Source organism: Citrus sinensis, chromosome 1 (assembly GCF_022201045.2).
Source record: "Citrus sinensis cultivar Valencia sweet orange chromosome 1, DVS_A1.0, whole genome shotgun sequence".
Taxonomy (NCBI): Eukaryota; Viridiplantae; Streptophyta; class Magnoliopsida; order Sapindales; family Rutaceae; genus Citrus; species Citrus sinensis.
The window spans coordinates 19,462,593-19,486,287 of NC_068556.1; the positions used below are offsets into that span (position 1 = coordinate 19,462,593).

General features: G+C 35.2%; 3 protein-coding genes across 4 annotated transcripts in view; all 3 read right to left on the reverse strand.

Moving 5' to 3' along the window:
* Window positions 1-5,495: 5,495 nt before the first annotated feature.
* Window positions 5,496-23,695, reverse strand: part of LOC102623384 (1-aminocyclopropane-1-carboxylate oxidase homolog 1-like) — a 35,607-nt gene continuing 17,407 nt past the window's right edge. Inside the window, exon 4 of the transcript XR_008055703.1 lies at window positions 5,496-5,671. The gene's annotated coding sequence lies outside the window, so the exon portion shown is untranslated. The remainder of the gene's footprint in view (window positions 5,672-23,695) is intronic.
* On the reverse strand, window positions 5,595-7,380 carry LOC112495502 (1-aminocyclopropane-1-carboxylate oxidase homolog 1-like). The gene is made up of 3 exons (XM_025102773.2): window positions 6,574-7,380; window positions 6,109-6,430; window positions 5,595-5,996 (listed from the first exon to the last, which is right to left on the reverse strand). Exons 1-3 carry the CDS (start codon window positions 7,104-7,106, stop codon window positions 5,739-5,741), a joined length of 1,113 nt encoding a protein of 370 aa, XP_024958541.2. The 5' UTR covers window positions 7,107-7,380; the 3' UTR covers window positions 5,595-5,738.
* Window positions 15,991-18,333, reverse strand: LOC102630902 (1-aminocyclopropane-1-carboxylate oxidase homolog 1-like). Of its 2 annotated transcripts, none has more exons than XM_052443309.1 (4): window positions 18,187-18,333; window positions 17,477-18,018; window positions 16,482-16,803; window positions 15,991-16,387 (listed from the first exon to the last, which is right to left on the reverse strand). In XM_052443309.1, exons 1-4 carry the CDS (start codon window positions 18,187-18,189, stop codon window positions 16,136-16,138), a joined length of 1,119 nt encoding a protein of 372 aa, XP_052299269.1. In that variant the 5' UTR covers window positions 18,190-18,333; the 3' UTR covers window positions 15,991-16,135. The 2 variants fall into 2 exon arrangements, with proteins under 2 accessions (XP_052299269.1, XP_006489569.2); XM_006489506.4 differs by having other exon boundaries at window positions 18,164-18,324.

Genomic DNA, 23,695 nt, shown 5'->3' on the forward strand with positions numbered 1-23,695 from the left:
TAAGTTGTAGCATATTCCAAATCATTTCCACCACAAATCCAATCATCCATTCACAAAATTAATTCTACACAATTAAAATCCACCTCCTCGTGGGATCGACACTCGTCACCATTGATCTATATTATAATAGATTCGTGCGCTTGCGAGTACATTAAAATTTGCACAACAGTATGATAGCTAAGTTATACTTTATACATAACATTGTCCATTTCTGCTGCAGGTTCCAGTGGAACAACAGACGGTTCAACTGGCCTTTCGTCCCTATTATATGTCAATAAGCACACGTTAACAAGTGAAAGCAAAGTAATAATTATGAATAATAATAATAATAATGACATTACTAAACAACAACGACTACTACTACAATAATAAAGAAAAATAATGATAATAGTAGTACATTTTAATATTTTTCATGTGACATGCCTATCGCATAAAAAAACAGAAACTGCGTTCGTGCGACAAAAATTGTCACATGGGAGACATCACTTGTTGCCCAAAAACACAGAATGTCTGTATGTGCGACAAAAGTATGTCGCCACCCAAAACACAAAAACAGTGTTTTTGGGCGACATGGGTTGTCGCCCGTGCAACAAATCTTGTTACCTAAAAAAACAGAAGCTGAATTCGGGCGACATAAGTTCGTAGCACGTGCGACAACAATGTCACCCAAAAACACAGAAATTGTGTTCGTGCGACGAGGGCTTGTCGCACGGGAGACAAACCTTGTCGCCCAAAAACGCAGGAACTGTGTTTGAGTGACAGACGCACACAAACACTGTAAATTTATAAACAAATCAACTTTAGCAAACTTTAACGAGAAAAATAAAAACTACAACTAAAACTACTTCTATTTTATACACCCATTGCATAAGAATAACAAATTATTGGCTTTATATACTTTATTACACTATGTATGGTATAAATTACAAACATAAAATAACCAAAAATTAATTTTTTTCAACTCATGGCCATATATGGCTGAACTCATTCTCCTTTTGATCAAATTTTCCATCACCAACCCATGAACAAGACAAATCAAACACAACCAACAACCACTTATAAAATCTCAAAAAACAAGAAAATCAAAAGTATTTAAAAATTTTAGACTTTGATAAAGTAACTAACCTCTTACAAACTCCAATACAAGTGGGCATATTCAGGCCGCCGTCAATCGTCACCGGTCAGTGGCCTTCTCCAACCACCCATGTTTTTCTTCTTCATGGGTTATATATGCTCTTGATGTGTATTTTTTTTTTTTTGTTTCAGTAAATGAGAATAGGGGAGTGGAGAGAAAATTGTGAGAGAATGTCATCCATTGTTTTTTTGTGCTGGGGAAAGAGAAATGCACTCTTTTACACAATGAATATTGTGTGTAATCGATTAATACAATTATCCAATGAATTTTAAATTATTTTTTTGATTTTTTAAGAATTTCACCTTGTCTTTTACATTTTTGTCCTCGTCACCTAATGGTCAAACCGTATGTATACTAACGTCAGAGGAGATAAGTGAGAATACAATCAAACTCGTCATTTAAGTGTAATTATATCAAACCTCAGGGGAGGTTTTAAAAATAGCCCACTTAAAGAATGTAGTTTTGCATTATGGGAATGTTCACTGTCCATGCATTGGGCCTATGGGTTTCCATTACAAGTGGCTTATATTACGGGCATAAGCTTGAGCACAAACCCAACCCCCCCCCCCCCCCCCCACCCCCCCCCCCCCCCCCACCCCTCGCTATCCACGCATGGGCCGTTGGCCTCCATTACAAGTGGCTGATATTATGGGAATATTCATAAGATTGAGCTCGATCAACCCACTTACAGCTACAAGTGGTTTACACTATGGGAGTGTTCACTATTTTTATCTGTGTTAAAATTAAAATTACCTGCGAACCACCTACTAAATATTTCATAAATTATCTGCGAATCACATGTTAAAAGGAAAATTTTCTATAAATCACTTGTTAAATGTTTATATAGATTATTTGCGAACCACGAGTTAAGAATCCAATATCGTTCGCACCTCCAAAAATTTATGACTTTGTATCAACCAACTATTTTCAATTATTTCTATCATTATAGGTTAGATAATCCTTTGAAAGGATTTATCTTTAATGCTGTAAGGAAAATATTGTGGCATCAATAAATGTCATAGTGGGATTGTTGTGGAACATAATTAAATTATTTAATCAACAAAGAAGGTAAACAATAGAGGTGTTCGTGGATTAGATTTTGCGGATTGGATATCAATCCATATTAGATCCGCGATTTTGTGGATTATAAATTTTCAATTCAATCTAATCCACAGATTAATGAAATTCAATCCAAATCCGATCCATACATCTGCAAATCTTATGCGAATTTGATCCAATTTATATCCAATCTATTATTTTACAGATTGGTTTGTTGACTGAAAATTTTTAATTCTGTCCAATCCACGAACTAACTAAATAAAAAAATGTAATATAAAAATAATTTTATTATCAATCAAATTTAAAATTAAATAAGATTTAAATAAATTAATTGTTTAAATAAATATAGAAATGACATTTAAAATTTCAAAATATAACACACCAAAAAGAAAAAAATCTAATTTGTTTAGATCAATACGTGAAAATTAACTATTTAGGAACCATATTTCTTTATTTCATGATTTTTTATTTTATATATTGTCGGATAAGATATAATATAGTGTCAATGTAATTATATTTTAACTTATTTATTTACTAGTAAGTATTAATGTCATATTTACAAAAAAATTTTAATTAAATACATACTTTTTATTTTTTACGGATTAATAGATTTTTGCTAATTTACAAAAGTAAATCCATATTCAATCTGCAATCATCCATATTCAATCCACATTCCACAGATTGCAGATTATCAAATTTTCAATCCAATCCAATCCAATCAATCAATCCATAGATCGGATTTTTATGAATTAAATTTCTACGAATTAGACGGATTGAGCACATTGAATTAGATTCTGAACACCCCTAATAAATAATAAATTTCAATATTTTTATTTAACTTATTTAATTATTATAAAGTATAAACCGTTGATTCATCCAATAGTCCAAAATAATCTCATGATTTTTTATGTCCTTACAGAAAGACCATTATCGAAACTGTGTTAGCATGTAAAAAGTCATTCACACCCAAAATCATTTAGAAAACTACAAAATCTTAAACCAATCCGACATGTTCGATGTTTACGATCAGACCGAGAACGGTTGATTTGCACAATTGGTGTTGATAGTCTCTGCGCTGACGATTGAGCCAGTGGAGTGGACGCTGATATACGGTGTGACAACGTTAATTTTTGACCTTTAAAACCAATCCAACGTCATCAAACTGTGTTAAAAAAAGAACGTCATTAAATTTTTGTTTGACTTTTCAATTTTCTTATTTTTTTAAATTAAATTACTTTTGTCTGTTGCATTTATCCTTAGTTTTATTAATATCATTGTGCGGTCGGCTCAATTTTAATGGTAAAGTCATGACTACTTAAATTTAAGAATCAATTTTTAAAATTTTCTTGTAATTTTAAAGTTTTTAAAATACGGATATTAGATAAATTAAAAATTCTCTAAATGGTTCATCAACCCATTAATAATGGTAACAAAAAAAAGTAGTTGAGTCCCAAAAAAAGTAGTTGGTTGATATAAGTTGAAAGGATGAAACTTTTTATACTTTAAAAATTATTTTAAGTACTCATATTTTTATAAAAATATTATTACAAAAATACCAGTGATATAAATTACTATTAAGAATAATTTATCATTAACAAATATAAACATTATTACTCTGAAAACCCATTTAGCACACTCAATCAACGTTCAATTCTCTTTAACTTTAAGCCCTATACTACTTCCCGACGCTTTAAACAAATATGTACAAAATGACAATAATTGAAGGGAAAAATGGTAAAGGTTAGAGATAAAATTCACTTACCATCATGAAGATTGAAACTTGACGTATTCTCCAAATCATTAAATGAGCAATTCCTTTAAATTTTGTTGGGTGCTTCCAGCTGCTGGTATTGATAGTTAATAATAACTTTTCTGGTGAACCTAATTGAACCTGAACTTGATGCGCAGATCACAGCCAACAACTGCATATATGGTGATTAACTGTGGTGGATTTGAGATCATTAGATCCAGTTGATTTGGTAATACGGTAACTTTTAGAATAATTGTTATTAGCTATACTATAGAAAATATGAAATAATCAGCTGTAAAGAGTATTAGTTAAATAATTGAAGAATTTATTTTAAAAAATACTGTGAATTTTAAAAGTAATTATATGTGTTTACTAAATCTTAATTAATGTTAAACTGTTATAAGAATATAAATGACTGAATTAGATATAAAGTTAAATATAATTTATTTAAGTATTTATAAAGAGTGATGATACAATTACAAACTCTTATACAAGTTGATTTGACATTAATTCATTAGTTGAATGAAAATACAAAATAATAAAAATAGATCAAGTAGGCGAAAACATATTTAATTCAACCAATTTTATCATGCCACATTAGTTTGTACAAAATAAATTTGTACAAGAAGTTGTGGCTATATTATTACTCATTTATAAACATGTATATAATTTTTTCTACTATATGTATGTAATAATTTGTAGCTAAAATAATATTTTATATTATTTATTTTATTTTGTTATCTCAATATAATTAGTTATAATTAATAATAATCTCTTTAAATTTGATGTTTTATTTCTCAATTAACAAGGATAATTTTTATAATATATATACATATATGAAGATATTTATGGAATTATATTAAGTATAAAATTAATTTTCTAAACCTGTCTTCTAAAATATGTTTTGTCAAAAGAGATTTCTAAAAAAATTTACCAAATATCAAAATTAACTTTTAACTTTTTAAAATCACTTTTAAGCTTTCAAAAGTAATTTCAAATGGGCCCTTTATTTATATATACTAATTTATATACATAGTTTGCTGCTTTATAATTACTGAGGATAGAAAATTTATAAATAAAAAAGTTTGACTAAATGCATATTAACTAAGTATGAGGCCTTAATCAATTGCCTGCTCTGTTGACCCTTTGACTCCGATGTTGGAATGAGAAAAGTCCAGCATATTGGGTAGCCGTGAGCATTACAGCTCATGTTCAACCGCTTCAGTTGCTGTTACATTTTTCAAGTTCAGATTTTTTGCTAATTTGTGTTGTACCGTTTAAAGATCTCGTGTATTCATAATGATATATGGTAGCTGCTAAGTTACGTTTTATGTAATTTACAACAACTCAAAATTAATTTTTCAATACAAAAAAATAATAGTATGTGAAACAAGTTAAAGGTTAACTACATTTGGATTTATTGTAAGTTATAATATATATAACTTAGTAAAACCCATACTATTAAGATTTGAGTGCATAGCAAATTTTTTTTTTTGGATTAATGATACTCTAAAGTATAATCTTGTAAAAATATCAGTAGTAGATCATATATATGAGCATTAAGTCGAATAGTTTATTTTTAAATTAGCATGAGAACATAAAAAATTCCAAATTGATAAGCTGCTTCTTGAATCTTACACAAAAAAAAACTTAAATCACAAGAGATTTATTTTCCTTATTTGAAACATGCACGTAGTTTGAAGTTATTCGGAATGGCAGATATTAACCTCAGTACATCCTCAATTTATTGATTAGACAACATTTGAAAACTCTATTCAAAATTAATTGCTACTTTTAAATCTCGAACTGCTTCAGGCCAGCAGACTTGCCTTCAAGTTCTTTAGAAAAATATTTGCTGAAATATTCTCCCACTAGAAATTCTCTGTAAACAGGCCGATTTTCTTCAGAGATCAACTCTTTGATCGGCCCAAAGGGCTTCTGCGTTTCAGTGGCGTGTCCTGTGAAAAAGCATGCCACGGAAACCCTTGAAGTGGCATGAACATTGGCCGCAACTCTATGGTCAACACTCTTGAGCTTATCGTTTGATATAACCTGAATTGATTAATTATTGAAAACTTTAATTAGCCTATATAGTTACTGTTAAAACACTAAAAATAAGCAGATGATGGGAAGATTAATTGTCTCCGTTATTTCAAAGACAAACCTGGAGAAAGTCCCCTATATTTACCACCAAGCCTCCTGATATAGGGTTAACATCAGTCCACTGATTTTCATAGAAGACTTGAAGGCCACCGATTTGGTCTTGCAACAGAATTGTAAGGAATGAAGGATCAGAGTGCCTTTTAGCTCCCAAAGTCAGCTCTGGCTGTGGGCAGTGCGGATAGTAGTTGCAGGCAACGCCGTATATATTGAAGCATCCCATATCTTTCAAATATTCAGGCTTCAGTCCTAGAGCCATTGATAGTATTTCAAACAGAGTCTCACCCAATTTTGAGACTTCTTTTATGTACTCCATTATGGTATCTCTGCAAATTCGGATGAACGATTGTACAGAAGAATATGATATCACAACTCATGATGGCTGGTTACAATATACTGAACATTAATTAAAAAGGGCTCTTAATTAACCAGCAATGTATATACAGAGACGGATCGATTATGTATATACCTGCAAACTTTGGGCAATTCATTGGGTTCCAAACTTTTGGTACCCGAAGTAAAAATGGCCAACGTGTCCCTCCAACTTGCGGTTCGTGAGTGATACAGATCAAAGTTGCTGTTGAATCTAACGTTTCTTGTGGGCTCACGTGTGTAGAACGGTTTCTTCACCTCAACATCTTGTTCATTAAACTTGTGAACTCCTTCAATCATCTCTTCCATCAGGTGTAAGGGAATCCCATGATTGATAACTTGGAAAAAACCCCATGTTTCTGACGCAGCCCGAACTTGATCAACAATATCTTCAAGTTTATTGTATCTGATGCCATCAAGATCGATAACTGGCACTTGTAATTTCCCCTGGTGAGTCGTCAACTCCTCAGCAATCTCTCCAGGTGGTCGAATGAATGTCCTGGGAATATTCACTACTCCAGCGTCCACTAGTCCTTTGACACCGGCTTTCGTATCATCAAAAGCCTTGCGCTCCCTGTCGATTTCCGACCCATTTTCAGAAGATGTTTTGGTGTCATCCGAGAGAACCATTTTCTATTCCTGCAAGAAAACAATGAGGATTGTGGTCGTCTAATGGCTTATTTATACTAATACAGTAATATCCTGTATGACTAGTGAGAAAGTTCTTATATCACTTATGATTTAAATTTCTCAATTACTGCAAAATGGCATAATAGTTGTCCACTTCGCAAATTTTATTGTTGTTTCCCACTAATTTTTTTTTTTCTTTAAACTGCGTTTTCAGGAACATTTTTGGAGTAATAAACATTATTATCTAGAAGAAGGCTTTATGGACCGTTTCTTTAAGGGATATATTTGATAGATTTAGTGTATGATTGAGAACGATCACTTGATTAGATTATATCATTTACTCTTTTTTCTTTTGATACAAAAAGGGCTAAGTTAAAAACTAAGCAATGACCATTCGTGGATAAGCAGTCCCAGATACATCATGCAGCAGCCACCCTTCAGTTCCGGACGGAGGCGTGGGAAACACATGGACCCCAAGAGGCAAAAGAAGAGCTTGGTTGGCAAGGTAATCAGCTGCAAAATTTGTTTCTCTATAGCTGTGTGACAGAGACACCTGCCACTCCATGTTAAGAAGTCTTTTGATACTCTGAATAAGAGAGGAGTTAGCATTGGGATGATTGGAGTAATAAACATTATTATCTAGAAGAAGGCTTTATGGATCGTTTCTTTAAGGGATATATTTGATAGATTTAGTGTATGATTGAGAACGATCACTTGATTAGATTATATCATTTACTCTTTTTTTTCAGTATCTTACCTCTTAAGAGTGATAATGTTCATCATCCATAAAGAATTTTCATAATGACAAAAGAAAACACGTTAATACCATATAATCTTACAGTTGTAAAAAAAAAAATAATGATAACAATAAGTTAACACCATATGGTGTTACAATTAATTAAAAAAACCAATGAAAATCACGCCAACACCATATGGTTTTATAATTGTTTCTATGGCCTGTTCTTTAAGCATTATGAATAAATATCATTTTTCTACCTCTTATCATCTTAAGTGAGGAGGCATTCGGCTATTGAAGGGTCACAGCCGCCGGACCACCGTCGGAACTCGCCGGACCTCGCCGAAAGGTCGCCGGACCTCCGCCGCCGGCCACCGGACCGCCATTTTATTTTATGTATATTTTTTTTATTACTAATATAAATGGTTTAATATTTAAGGTAAAGGATAAATTTGTCTAAAGAAAAAAATTATAATTTATTTCCTTATCAATTTTATATCAAATCAAACAATAAAATCTAATTTCACTACTCTTCTCCATTCTTTTCTTCTCTCTTCCTCTCAATTTCACTCTTTTCCTCTCTTCTTTTTTCTTCAAACCAAACATGACCTAATTATTTTCCAAGTTATGTATGACTTTTCAAACATAATCTTAATTTAGTTAGTTGGTAAGTATAGACCAGTCATGCTTCAATTTCTACTTTATGGAGTCCTATCACTCACAGAAAGGATAAACCTTTGAAACACATTATCGTTTGCTTTTATTTTTCATGCCATTGTGTCGCTGTCTTTAATGTTTGATTTTTCAAGCCTTTGTCTCGTTATCAGTAATATCATGCGATATCCTGGGGCTAAATCTATCTAATATCTCTAAACTTTGAAAATTTTTCATATCACGTGTTTGACTTTTATATGTTACACACACGCACACATATCCTAGGGCTAAAATGCCTAGTACATTAATTCTACCTAATACTTGGAAAAGGAGACAAAATAATTCGCGGATCACTTTAATATTTGTAGACTAAGGAAACCTACAGAGGTGATCATGGTGCCAAATTGTTCAATGCATAGCTTTGACTGGAATTTTTCAAAAATGAGCATTCACATTTAGAAAATCCAATTAACTGTCCTCATGGCTTGACGTGATGGTTTTCAAATAGTCTACTTTGGTTGGTCGCTTTTTAAAATTCTTATAAAACCTTATATTTTTAGTAGTTTGAGAAAATTACATAAAAGGATACATATGAATTTAACTTAAATTAAAATATTTTTATACTTACAAATCATGAACCCATCTTTATGTGATATAAATAATTATTTTAAAGTCAAAATAATTCTGAGGCAATATAGCAATAAATTATATGTTTTTATTATAAAAAATTATGTTTCATAATTAATTAAACTCTATTATAACCTTTTGTCCTTTTCTCTAAATTTCATCAAAATAAGAGTTATACATATAATACGTGGGGTTTCACAGAGTTTTAAAAGGGTGTTAGGAGCTTCGCTCTAAAAAGAATTGATCTAGACTTGCCCATTCCTCTACTTTTTCTAAAATAATAGGACTATTAGCACCCTTTGATTTCCTTTTAGAGCCCCATTTTCTATCAAATATCCATTTTAATTTCCAAAATGTCCTTTTTCTAATTTTTTTAATTTCTTCCACTCAACTCCAAATATCTGTTTCTCAAACAAATTTTGTAATGATTAATGAAGAAATTCACGATGGAAAACCACCATTTTTGTCCTTCTCTTTGTTCTCTATTGATCAATATTTATATGTACATTAGTTAATAAGATTACCCTAGTTCACAAGGAAATCCTATCAAACTAGGAAACATATAACAACCAATAATATATACACGTGAGTTAACACCCCCCCTTAAGTTGGAGCATGGAGATCACAAATGCCCAACTTGCGAAGAAGGAACTCGAACTCTTTGCTGCCAAGTGCCTTTGTGAAGACATCAACTAGCTGAATAGTAGTAGACACATAGGCAGGCCGTATGTTTCTTCGTTGAATTTCATCTCGAACAAAATGACAGTCAACTTCGATGCACTTGGTCCGTTCATGAAACACAGGGTTGGCAGCTAGATGAAGAGCAGTCTGGCTGTCACAATACAGGTGCATAGGCTGTGAGTGATCAACTCGAGAGACATCAACAACCCTTTGAGCCATTTGAGCTCACATGTAATTGTTGCCATGGCACGATACTCGGCCATAGCAGAGGACTGCGCAACTGTGTGTTGTTTCTTAGATTTCCAGGATATAGGAGAGGATCCAAGCATGACAAACCACCCAGATAAAGAACGCCGAGATAGCGGGCAGCTTGCCTAATCAGAATCACACCACCCATAAAGTTGCAAGTCACAACTGATATTAAAACCACACCTTGACCAGGGTTACCTTCAGATAGCGAACTACCCACAGAGCTGATTCCCAATGTCGCTCCCGCGGTTGTTGCATAAATTGAGAAAGCAGATGAACTGAATAGGACAACTCTAGCCGTGTAGCGGAAAGATAAATTAATCTGCCTACGCGTCGTCGATATTTCACAAGATCAGAAAAATAAGGGCCTTCAGCCAAAGTTAGCTGATGATTCGGTTCCAAGGAAAATGGGGCCGGTTTTGCACCAAGTAGTCCAGCCTCAGAGATAATATCTAACACATACTTCCGTTGAGACAGGAAGATTCCTGTCGGATTTCTTGCAACTTCAATACCCAAAAAATATTTCAATGGACCAAAATCTTTTATATAAAAACAATCACTCAAATACATCTTGAACACTCGAATAGCTTCGCTGTTGTTTTCCGAAACAATTATATCGTCAACATACACAAGCACAAGTAGATGTATGCTATCCCGATACAAGGTGAAGAGAGAATAATCCGAGCTCGATTGAGCAAAGTCGTAAGTCTTCAAAGTCGCTACCAACTTTGCAAACCAGTAATGTGGAGCTTGCTTTAATCCATATAATGACTTTCTTAGACGACAAACCATTTTAGATTCGTTTGAGGTGGAACCAGGCGGTAGGCGCATGTAAACTTCTTCATTGAGCTCACCATGTAAGAAAGCATCGTGAACATCTATCTGATAAAGCTCCCAATTCCTAGCCACAGCAACAACCAGAAAAGTTTGAACTATAACAAGTTTTGCGACAGGTGCACATGTCTCTGTGTAATCAATTCCTTTAACTTGCTTGTTCCCAAGGATCACCAAGCAAGCTTTGTATCTTTCAACTGTACCGTCGGCATTATACTTAATCCAGTACACCCACTTACAGCCTATGGCACGCTTTCCAGGTGGCAGAGACACAACAGTCCATGTGTTATTATTTTCCAGAGCTTGCAATCCAGACTTCATGGCCTTACGCCATCTAGGATCTCTCACGGCCTCAGCAAAAAAGGCAGGCTCAACTTCTGCAGTAATCGCTGCTAGAAAAGCACAATGTCGAGCAAAAAAATTATTACAATTCACATAATCAAGTATAGGATAAGGACTACCTGTAGGAAGTGATTGAGCGTGTGAGCATGAAGAGGGCCGCGAAGAGGGACTCAAATGCTGAACAGTATGCAAGACATAATCTTTTAACTTAATCAATTGTTACCGCTGTCTAAGACAGCGTCCCAAGGTCAGTTGTTGTTGCAATGATGTCTTAACAGTCTCAATGCCCCCCTGTCGTCAGAAGCATGCTCATCAGGAGCAAGCGTGGCAGTAGTAGCTGGTTCGGTTAGAGGCTTGTAGGGAAAGTCATGCTCAACGAACGTTACATCCCGGGAAGTAAAGAATGAGGCACTCTCAAAATCATATAAATATCAACCCTTTTTAACAAAATGATAACCCATGAATATATAGCGACGACTTCGACTAGCGAATTTATCACCGCAATGATCACGTTGTAGGTATAGGCGAGGCAACCAAATGACCGAATATTTGCATAAGATGGTGCCTTGCCAAATAGTCGTTCATAAGGAGTTCGTCCGTCAAGAAGAATATAAGGTGTTCGATTGATCAAGTAGGAAGCAGTTAACACGAATTCACCTCAGAATTCAACTGGTAAGAAAGCCTGAAAGTGCAAAGCACGAGCAACATTAAGAATGTGTCGATGCTTGCGTTCGACTCGACCATTCTGTTGAGAAGTACCTACATAAGATGTTTGATGATGAATGCCATGCTCAACAAAGAAATCAGATAAATACATAAATTCTGTCCCATTGTCTATCCGTATGATTTTAACGAGTTTATGGAATTGTCTAGAGACCATACTAAAACAATTACGTAATACACGCCCAACCTCCAAACACCGCGAGAAAAATCATCAACAATAGTCAAGAAATAATGAGCACCACAAGAACTAGCTGTGCGATAAGGTCCCCACAAGTCACAATGAATTAATTCACAAATATTTGAAGCTTTATTATTGCTTAAAACAAATTTGTCACGACACTGTTTTGCTCGAAAGCATACATCACAATTCTGAAAACTAGACAGACAATAAGCCGAATCAATAAAAAAGAGTAGCTGAACAACTTTAGAAGAAGGATGCCCCAACCTTTGATGCCATAAATCACAAGCTCTGTTGGTAACACTAGACAGAGCAGCGGCTGAACCAATGTCCCAAAAATAATAGAGTCCCTCTTGTTGCTCACCCACTCTAATCAGCATCCTCGTAATGCGATCCTGGATCACATATAATTGATCAGAAAATTGAATAAAACAATTGGTATCTTGAATCAGTTGCGATACAGAAATTAAATTGCAAGGTAAAACTTGGCACAAATAAAACATTATTCAGTTGCAGGTGGCTAGCAAGCACAACTGTTCCTTCTGTATTTTCCATTGTCGCGTTTCCATTAGGCAGCTGAATAGAACAGGGAATAACAAATACAATGTCGCATAAGATTTTTCTGTTTCCTGTCATGTGATGTGAGGCCCTAGTATCAAGAATCCACTCCATTGAATTAAGTTTACCACTGATCACTGCTCAAAAGATTAAGCAATGTGTTCCACTGTTCACTGCTCAAACTGCTGAGACCGCTTGCGGCTGATTCTAGGAGTTCTCCAGACGGATTGTTAGACCCTGTCGCAACTTGAGCAGCGTTGGCCCGAGCAGGACCTCCACGACCACCCCCATTGTTTCCACCATTCTGTTGTGAATTGTCGCGACCACGACCTGCATTCCTCGTGGCTTTCGACCGTTCACCCCACCATTCGGGATACCCCATAAGTTGGAAACAAGAAGATGCTTCATGTCCAGTCTTGTTGCATTGGGTACAAAGTATAGAAGACTTATCCCGGTTGTCATGTGATCCATGCGCGGCTTGAACAGCAAATGCTACAGGTTCACTCTGTTCTTCTTTAGCACGTGTCATTGACTGAACCTGCTCCTCCTGAATGACTATGGCATAGGCACGGTTCAACTTTGGCAGCGGCTCGGTGCTTAGAATATGAGACTGCACACCACCGTACACGGCTTCATCAAGACCCATCAAGAATTGATGTAATTTTTCTTCATCTCGTTTCTTATCCTATTCCGTGCCTAGATTACACGTACAATTACCGCATAGACAAGCAGGCGATTGCTCGTAATTACTCAATTCTTCCCACAACATCTTGAGTTTCCCATAATAATTCAAAATAGTCATACCTCGCTGCTTGCAATTCGCCAACTCATATTTGAGTTGCTGCACACGTGGTCCATTCCTAACAGAGAACCTTTCCTTGATATCATCCCACAACAACTTAGCAACTTCTGTATAAGTCACAGTAGATCGCAGGTTCAGTTCAATTGTATTCTGTATCCAGGAAACCAACATTGAATTCACCATCCACCAATCCTCCAAATCAGCCGAGTCATCAGCAGGTTGTTTCACGGTTCCATCAACAAAATTGAATTTCTTCTTAGCGCGCAATGCAGTCCACATAGCCCTTGCCCACTCGTCATAGTTGGTTCCTTGAAGTTGCACTTGAGTGATGATAGTTCCAGGATTATCACTAGCCGAAAAGAAGTAAGGAGACATCATTGTCTTGTCCAATCCACTTCTGCTAGCCTCTTTATCTTTTGTTTTTGTTTGAGTTTGGTCTTCCATTAAGCTCTGATACCATGAAGAAATTCACGATGGAAAACCACCCTTTTTGTCCTTCTCTTTGTTCTCTATTGATCAATATTTATATGTACATTAGTTGATAAGAATTACCCTAGTTCACAAGGAAATCCTATCAAACTAGGAAACACATAACAACCAATAATATATACACGTGACTTGCTATATATATATATAGACACACACACACACACACGTGAGTTAACATATATATATACACGTGAGTTCACAATTAAATCATATACATTTAACTCTTTAAAAAAAAATCATGTATGTTGGAATTAACTAGAATTAAAAGTGGATTTTCTATAGTTTTAAAAAAGTTTATTGTTCAAGGTTATATAAGAAATTGAAAATGAATGAGGAGATTATTGATAAGAGTGAGAATCTATTTGTAGAATGACAATAATAAAAATGCAAAGTGTTTGTGAGAAAAAAAACAAATTATGAATAACAGTGGATTGGTTCTTGTGGAAGTTTATAGTAAAGTGTTTGGTTTCCAGCAATCAAAGAGAAAATATTCGAGAAAGAAAGAAAGTTTGTTTCATTTCACTTAACTGAATGAAGTAATACAGAGGCTAGTATTTATATTACACTTACATAACAAACTTAACTAATGTATCGCCAATAACAATTTGACAGCTGTACAATTTATAACAGTCTAACGCCATGCTGGCTTACACACACACGTGAGTGTTAACTAACTCTCTTAGCATCAGCTGAGCTTCTCAACAACCTGAGCAGTCTTGAGCTTACTGGAGAAATCTGGACCTTTCTAGAATATTCCTAACAGTTCTATAGGTGTAAAGAGTTAGAGAAAGAAAATATAAGGGTTTAGTTAGATTTCTTTTGTTCTTTAGGGTGCGTTCACACTGTATTGTATTATGCTGTATTGTATTATTTTAATGCTGGTGTATTGTATTATGTTGTATTGCATTAGCACTGTATTATAATAATGTTGTACAATGTTTGGTGATACACTGTACTGTATTAATTTTTTTTGTGATTAACTTAAGTTATATATTTTAAAAAATAATATTTATTAATACTTAAAAAACTAAATATGTGGTCTTAAATTTTAAAAATTTAATAATTTTTTTAGTGTAAATGTTAAATTTTATTGAGAAATGATGACAACTATTATTTTTTTAAAAAATAAATTTCTAAACCCAAATTTAGTTATGAATAAGGGTTGTACAACAATTGTCTTTTTATAAACAAAATTCTTAAAAAAAAAATTACCAATACTAATTCCCATAGCACAATAAAATAAAAATTTTGTGAAGGCATTCAATCTCATCTCAAACAAATCTCATCTATCACTGTCGTCTTTAACCAATCTACAAAATCAAACCCCTTGAATCAAACATAGAAAGGAACTAAGGGAGGTAGCGGCAGCTATTAGTGTTATATAAAGATGATGAAGAAATGGAGGAGAAGATGACAAACAAGAAACTGAGAAGAAGAAGAAACAGACAAGACGAAAAAGAAGAGGGGAAAAGGAAAAAATAATAATAAAAGAAAAATGAGAGAGAGAAACAGATATGACGAAGAAGAAGAAGAGAGGAAAAGGGAAAAAAATAAAAGAAAAAAAGAGAGAGAGTGAGAATCAGAGAAGACGAAGAAGAAGAAGAGGGGAAAGGGAAAAAAAAAAGAAAAAAGAAAGAGAGAGAAATAGAGGAGACGAAGAAGAAGAAGCTAATGCAGTATAAACCCGAGTCTCACTCGGGTTTCTGTTATGCGGGGTTTCCCGCATTAATTTTTTTCTTAATGCAATACCGAAGAAGTGCCAAACATCGTATTGTCATATTTTAATGCAATGCAGAGCGCTAATACAGTAAAATGCGGCATGCCAAACATGACCTTAATGTATTATCATAGAGGACGGGTTTTATAAGGATTATAGAGGGCTGCCAATAGTCGGACTCTCTCTAAATTCTAAAAACAATAAAAAGTCCAGTATATGTACCGAGCGCTGGCTGAACAATTTTGACACTAATAAGGAGCAGTGCAGTAGGGACATTCTAATAATTGAAGAAAGTAAAGAGCAGCATTGGATGATTCATACGTTATTAATTAGTTGAAACATTTTTTTCGGAATTACTGGGGAAGAGTTCATAACAGGGCTCCGCAATTTGTAAATTGTTGGTAACAAACACGAATAATTAATACAAAGACTGCCGGCTTCATAGTTTGAGCTGATGGAGGAGAGAATTGTCATCAACCGCCGTAGAATATCCTTTGTTAAAACATTCACTTGCAAGAAAATCTCTGTAAATAGGAGGATTTTCTTCAGATGTCAACTCTTTGATCGGCCCATAAGACTTTGGGATTTCTGCATTATGTCCCATGAAAAAGCATGCCACGGAAACCCTTGGACCGACATGACCGGCGACTACTCTGTGGTTAACACTCTTGAACTTGTCGTTTGATACAACCTGATTCAATTTTAAGACACCTCATTGTCGTGATGATTGATGAAGATTGGCATGATTGTGGAAAAAATATTCATTGTAATTGTGAAAGACAAACCTGGAGGAAGTCCCCTATGTTTACCACTAAGCCTCCCACAATGGGTTGGACACCAACCCATTGATTGTCATGAAAGACTTGAAGGCCGCCGATTTGGTCTTGCAGAAGAATGGTAAGAAATGAAGGGTCTGAATGCCCGCTAGCTCCCAATGTCAAATCTGGCTGAGGGCAAGATGGATAGTAGTGGCAGAGAAGGGTGTATTCTTTAGGGCATCCAATCTCTTGTAAATGTTCAGCCTTCAGCCCAAGAGCCAGGGATAATAATTCAAACAGAGTTTCAGCCAATTTTGTGACATTTTTAATGTACTCTCTCACAGCATCTCTGCAAATTTTTTAGAGCAATTGGTACAGGAAAATATACAATCAATTGCGGATTAACAGAAAAAAAGAAAAAGAAAAAGGAATGTCAATGCGATCACCAATTAATTAAGTTCAATAGACCTGTAAAAATGCAAAACTGTTGATTCGTTTAGAACAACAACTTTGTTATATCGAATGCTTGGAGCTTAGATGTACATAAGCCAATTCAATGAACCACACATAAATTGCTCTTATAGTCGGTTGTTGGTTGATGATTTGTGTTCACGGTTTGTTTTCACGTCTATTACAAGGTGTTCACGGGTGTTTGATAATATCTATGAAGTGTTCATTAAATGCCTGAGTGGGCATAAAGTGGGGTGCTCATATGTAGCAGCAAATAATGAAACATCAAATGAAAAATTAGCATGAGAAAAACCATCAATTTATTAAATTTAAGGTAGAATGATAATTTCTTAAAAATTAACTTAAAATCTCAGTAGATTGCAGCAACTATTCGTCCCAATTAAGACTTTTTCAACTTCAACAAATTTTGCGCCAAATGAACTTATTATAAGAACTTGTGGTAGCAAGCTCAATGCTTTTCCATAAAGTGTATCCAATTGTATATCAAACAATCAGTTGGATTCAGATGTTGGGAGATAATGCTATAAATAGAGAGTGATCAAATTATGTACCTGCAAACTTCTGGGTATTCGTTGGGATCTAAATCGGTGGAAGCTAAAGCAGAAATTGTCAACGTGTCCCTCCAATTAGCTGTCCGGGAGTAATGCAGATCAAAGTTGCTGTTGAATCTGACATTTCTTGTCCGGTCACGGGTATAAAACTCTTTCTTCAACTCAACATCTTGTTCATTAAACTTGCGTATCCCTTCAATCATCTCTTCCAACACATTTAAGGGAATACCGTGATTCACCACTTGAAAGAAGCCCCATGTCTCTGCTGCAGCCCGAACTTGATCAACAATCTCCTCAAGCTTATTGCCTCTGACGCCATCAAGATCAATAACCGGTACTTGAAAATTGGTCTGATGACTGGTCAACTCCTCGACAAGCTCCTCAGGCGGTCGAATGAATATCCTGGGAATATTCACAATTCCAGCATCCACTAATCCTTTGACACCGGCTTTTGTATCATCAAAAGCCTGAACCTCTTTAGCTCTGTGGTAGTCCGTCACAATTTGCGTGGTCGTTCTACTGGTATCGTAGATATCCATTGTCTGTTTTCGACAAGAAAATGATGAGCATAGATGGTAGTCTTATGGCTTATATTAATACTTTTCAACTAAGTATCAAAAATAATTAATGAGCATAAACATTGGATAGTTATAATTTGTAAACGGCCTGGCTTAAAATCAAGCTTACTTATTGCTTGATAGAGATCGCACCATTGCACTGGCAGTCAAGGATTCAAGGATGTTAACTTCTAGCAGAGATATTCAAATAATTTTCCTTCCTGAAGTAAATAGACGTCCTAATTGGTTTTTCGTTCATCTGCTTTTTCTTTCAAATCCAACTTCGGCGCGTGAAGGCAAACATTGAGAAGCACATGGATGTCAATGTGCACCAGTACGGCTCCAGCACAACCATCCACTTGGCTAAAAAGCAAGCCACAGATAAGGATGTGGTGTGAAAAAGCAAGCCACAGATACTCTGGGGCCAATATGATTTGCCAAAGCACGGTGCTCTACAGTGTAGATCTTTTGCTTACTCTCGGGCCAATATGATTTGCCAAAGCATGGTGCTGTACAGTCTAGATCTTTTGCTTACTTGTCATTAGATATAAGCACGGGGCTCTACAGTTTTCAACTTGTCAATAGATATTGTTAAGGAAGTCCAGTATGCTGAGCTCACAGAGAGTAAGAGTAAGAAGGAGAAGAAGCTTCAGTCTCAGTCAGTCAGACATTTTAGCAATGTCAGCTTATCAGAGTTAGTTAAGCAAGTTGCCAGATCAGCACAAATTTGTTAAGATTGTTATTAGTCATTTCGTATATGTGTATAACGAAATGTAATTAGCTTAAGCTGGAATCTTGTTCATGTATATAAGTTGAGTTGATTCTGTTGTTATTGTTTAAGTAAAATCAATAAGAAATAAAGTGATCTTTTCTCTGAAAAATATTTTCCTCAGAAACAAACAACTTCATTTTCTCTTTCATGGTATCAGAGTCATCCATGGATAGTTCCAGTACAATAAATCAAAATCATTTAAATTTCAATCAAATGCATTCCACACAAACTTCATTTACTTTTGCTACAACAGTAAAACTCGATCGATCAAACTTCCTTCTCTGGCGCAAACAAGTGATCACTTCAATCAGAGGATATTGACTTGAAGGATTAATCTCAGAGAAGCAGAATATTCCAGAACAATATATTTCTCAGTCACAAGCTGATGGATCTGTGGAAAGGATTGAAAATCCAGCTTATGTCAACTGGAGAGCTTAAGATCAAACTCTGCTTAGCTGGCTTCTTTCAACAATTAGTGAAGGTATCTTAAGCCCAGTTCGTAACTATGATACTTCTTTTGATATATGGAGATCTATTGAAAAGCAATTTGGAGTACAATCTGAAGCAAAAATAATGCAACTTCGATATGAATTAGATACTCTGAGAAAATAGTCAATGTCTATTGAAGATTATTGTTCGAAAATGAAAATGCTAGATAATAAACTTGCATGTGCTGGAGATAACATAACTGAAAAAGATTTGCTGATAGGACACTAAATGGACTTGGATCTGACTATCTAGATCTGGCTTTAATAATTACAGCCAATAAGATGAGTTATGATGATGCATATGCACTTTTATTGACACATGAAGCTAGGCTGGAACAAAATTAGAACCCTCAGGCCATGTTTAATGCAAATTATAGTATGATGAATACAAATTATTGACATATGAGGGGTGCTCCTAGGAGAAATGCTTATGGTAATGGTAATGCTACCTATGGACAATCTGGAGGCAGAGGCATGTTTTCTACTTCTTATCCTAAAGGTTTTCCAGCTGGTGGTAGTACTGTTAGTGGTTTTGGTAGAGGAAATGTTGTAGGTTTTAGAAGAAATCAGTTCATGCAATCTCATAGGCCACCACAAATGAGGCACATGTTCTCTCCTACTAATACTTTAAATGTTTCTGAATCAAGTGAGCCAGCACCTATATGTCAAATATGTCACAAGCAAGGACATACTGCTGATGCATGTTGGTATAGGTATGGTGATGCCTATGTTTCTTCACCTAAACAATTTGAGAGAGGAAAAATGATGGGATTAAAGACTGCATATATGGTTAATTTTGAGCCATTTCCTTATCAACCATCATCATTTGAAGATCCTTATGAAGTCTCAGATCCTAGCTATCAGTTCATGAACTATTCTCCTGCTTCTTCTTATCCATCAGAGGCATTTACTCTGCCTAAAGTCTATGTTGCAAATGTTGAAGGTTCAACTGATGAAGGGTGGTATCTTGACAGTGGAGCTACACATCATATTACTAACAACATGGCAAATATGCATGTGAGAGAAGATTTCAAAGGCTCCGACCACCTGACTATTGGCAATGAACAAGGTTTGGTCATTACTCATATTGGTGATGCATGCTTTAATCATAAAAGTTTCAAATCTGCCTACAAACACACACCTATAGCACTCAAAGATATCTTGTTAGTTCCTTCAATTATTAAGAATTTAATAAGCATATCCAAATTGACAACTGATAATAATATTTCCATTGAATTTGTTGGCAATGTGTGTTATGTTAAGGATTCACTGAAGGGACAAGTACTTCTGTAAGGTCTTGCTGAGAAAGGATTGTATAAGTTGTTAAAATCATCACAGTCTCCCTCTTCCTTCATGTGTCAAGTTTCTTCAAATCAGCCTCTGTCTATGTTGTCAACATGTCATGCTTCTTTTTCTGTTGCAAATAATGTTCAGAATAAACACTCACGTTCTAAAGCTTGTTTTCAAACTGATGTTTCCTCTTGTAATTCATTGGTCAATAAAGCTGATCTTCTTCATAGAAGATTTGGTCATCCTCATCATAATGTCTTAATACATTTGCTTAAGAATGATCAAACTATTAATCTTTCAACTTCTCTTATTAACCAAGCTGCACAACAAATATGTGAGGCCTGTCAAATGGGAAAAAGTCACAGATTGCACTTCCCTGTCACAGAAACCAAAACTTCTCAAGTGCTTGAACTAATTCACACTGATTTATGGGGCCTTTCACCTATCCTTTCTAAAGCTGGTTATGTCTATTATATTAGCTTTGTTGATGACTTCAGTAGAGACACCTGGATTTATCCATTAAAATTGAAATCAGAAGCCCTCCAAGTTTTCAAATTGTTCAGATTGCAAGCTGAAAAACAATTTCAATATCCTATTAAAATGCTGCAATCTGACTGGGGGGGAGAGTATAGAGCATTTACTGATTTTCTGAACCAAAATGGAATCATATTCAGACACTCATGTCCCTACACAGATCACCAAAATGGGGTAGTTGAGAGGAAACATAGGCATGTTGTTGAGTTAGGACTCACACTTCTAGCTCAAGCTAAATTACCCTTAAACTTTTGGTGGAAAGCTTTCTAAACAGCAGTTTACTATATTAACAGGTTGCCTTCTGCAGCTCTGAAGTTTCTTACTCCATATGAAAAGTTGTTCAAACATAAACCAGACTACAAAATGCTTAAATGTTTTGGTTGTGCATGCTATCCATATTTGAGAGATTATAACAAGCATAAGTTTGATTATCATTCTAGCAAGTGTGTCTTCATTGGTTACAGTCCTTCTCATAAAGGATACAAGTGTTTGCATCCATCTGGTCAAGTTTATATAGCAAGACATGTTGTCTTTGATGAGTCATCTTTTCCTTATTCCTCATATTCTGCTTTTGCTTCTAATAAATCAAACTCATGTGAAAACTTATCTTTCACTCCTCAGCAAGTGTATCATCTATCCACTTTGCCATTATTCTCAACTTCAGATGATAACAGCACTCATAATCCTATCTCTGCAAGTTCCACCAGCAGCAATCCTTATCATTCAGTTCCTCCTGATCATAACAACAATTCTCATCCATTGTCACAAACAAACATATCACCAATCACCAATACAGAGCCTCATACTTCTTTACCAATTCAGCCAATCATCATCAACAGACCTCCCATTTTTCAAACATCACCAAAAACTGATCAAAACACATCAGCTCTAGAAAACACACAACAATTCAATACTTCTTTAAACACACATCCTATGACCATTAGGAGTAAGATTGGCATTTTCAAACCTAAGCTCTACAATGTAGCTCTTGTTCATAAAGAGCCAGAATCTGTAGAAGAAGCTATGCAAAATCCTAAATGGTTTGAAGCTATGGAGGAAGAATATAGTGCTCTGCTCAAGAACATTACATGGTCTTTAGTTCCAAGATCAGTGATCAGAAGACTGTTGGAAACAAGTGGGTATATCGAGTTAAGCATAACTCAGATGGAAGTCTGGCCAAGTACAAGGCTAGGTTAGTTGCTAAGGGATTTCAACAAATTGCAGGGGTAAATTACTTTGAAACTTTCAGTCCAGTGGTAAAATCAGCTACTGTTAGAGTAGTGATTAGTTTGGCTGTTATGAATCAATGGCAAATCAGACAAGTAGATGTTAATAATGTTTTTCTTAATGGGGAGTTAACAGAAGAAGTTTTTATGGATCAACCAGTAGGGTTTGTTGACAGTCAAAAGCCAAACTTTGTGTGTAAACTCCACAAGTCACTTTATGGTCTCAAGCAAGCTCCACGAGCTTGGTATGAAAAGTTAAAAGGGTGTTTGTTACAGTGGGACTTTGAAAACTCAAGAGCTGACACATCTCTGTTCATCAAGAAAACTAGCTCTTACATGATATTGGTACTGATTTATGTTGATGATATCCTAATCACATGACCAAATAGTGCAGAACTAGAATCTTTCATTGCCAAGTTTAATGTAGTTTTTGCACTCAAGGATTTAGGTACTCTCTCTTATTTTCTAGGCATAGAAGTCTTATATGGTGCAGATTGCATTTATCTGTCTCAAAGGAAGTACATAAGAGATCTACTGACTAAGGTTCAGTTGCTCGAGTGTAAAGATATTGACACACCTATGAGTACTGGAATTAAGCTGCAAAAAGAAGCTCAATGACATCTAGGCCAATATATTGCTGATGCTACACATTACAGGAGTATTGTAGGAGGTATGCAATATCTGGTTTTAACAAGGCCAGAGATTGCCTTTGCTATAAACAAGTTAGGCCAGTATGTTTCAAGTCCTACAATGCAACATCTTATAACGTGTAAGAGAGTGCTTAGATACTTAAAGTCTACTTAAGATTATGGACTTAAGTTTGCTCAAAATGGAGAAATGAAGATTATTGGATTCACTGATGCAGATTGAGCTTGTGATTTAGATGATCGAAAATCTGTTGGAGCTTATTGCATCTATTTAGGTAATAATTTGATTTCATGGTCATCCAAGAAGCAATCAGTCATTGCTAGATCTAGTGTTGAGAGTGAGTACAGGGCCTTAGCTTCAGCTAGTGCAGAGATCAGCTGGTTACAATCTTTGTTTTCTAAAATTAGTTTGTGTTGTTCAGAGATACCCATTATCTGGTGTGACAACACCAGTGCCACTGAGCTAGCTCGTAACCCTATTTGCCATTCTAAAACTAAACACATCGAGCTTGACTTACACTTTATTAGAAACAAAGGGATTGCAGGGGAGTTAAAAATTTCAGTACATTCCCAATGAAGAACAGATGGCTGATATCATGACAAAACCCCTCTCTTTTGTTCATTTTAACTATCTGAGATCAAAACTCAATATGCAGCCTTGCCCCTTGAGTTTGAGGGGGGCTGTTAAGGAAGTCCAGTATGCTG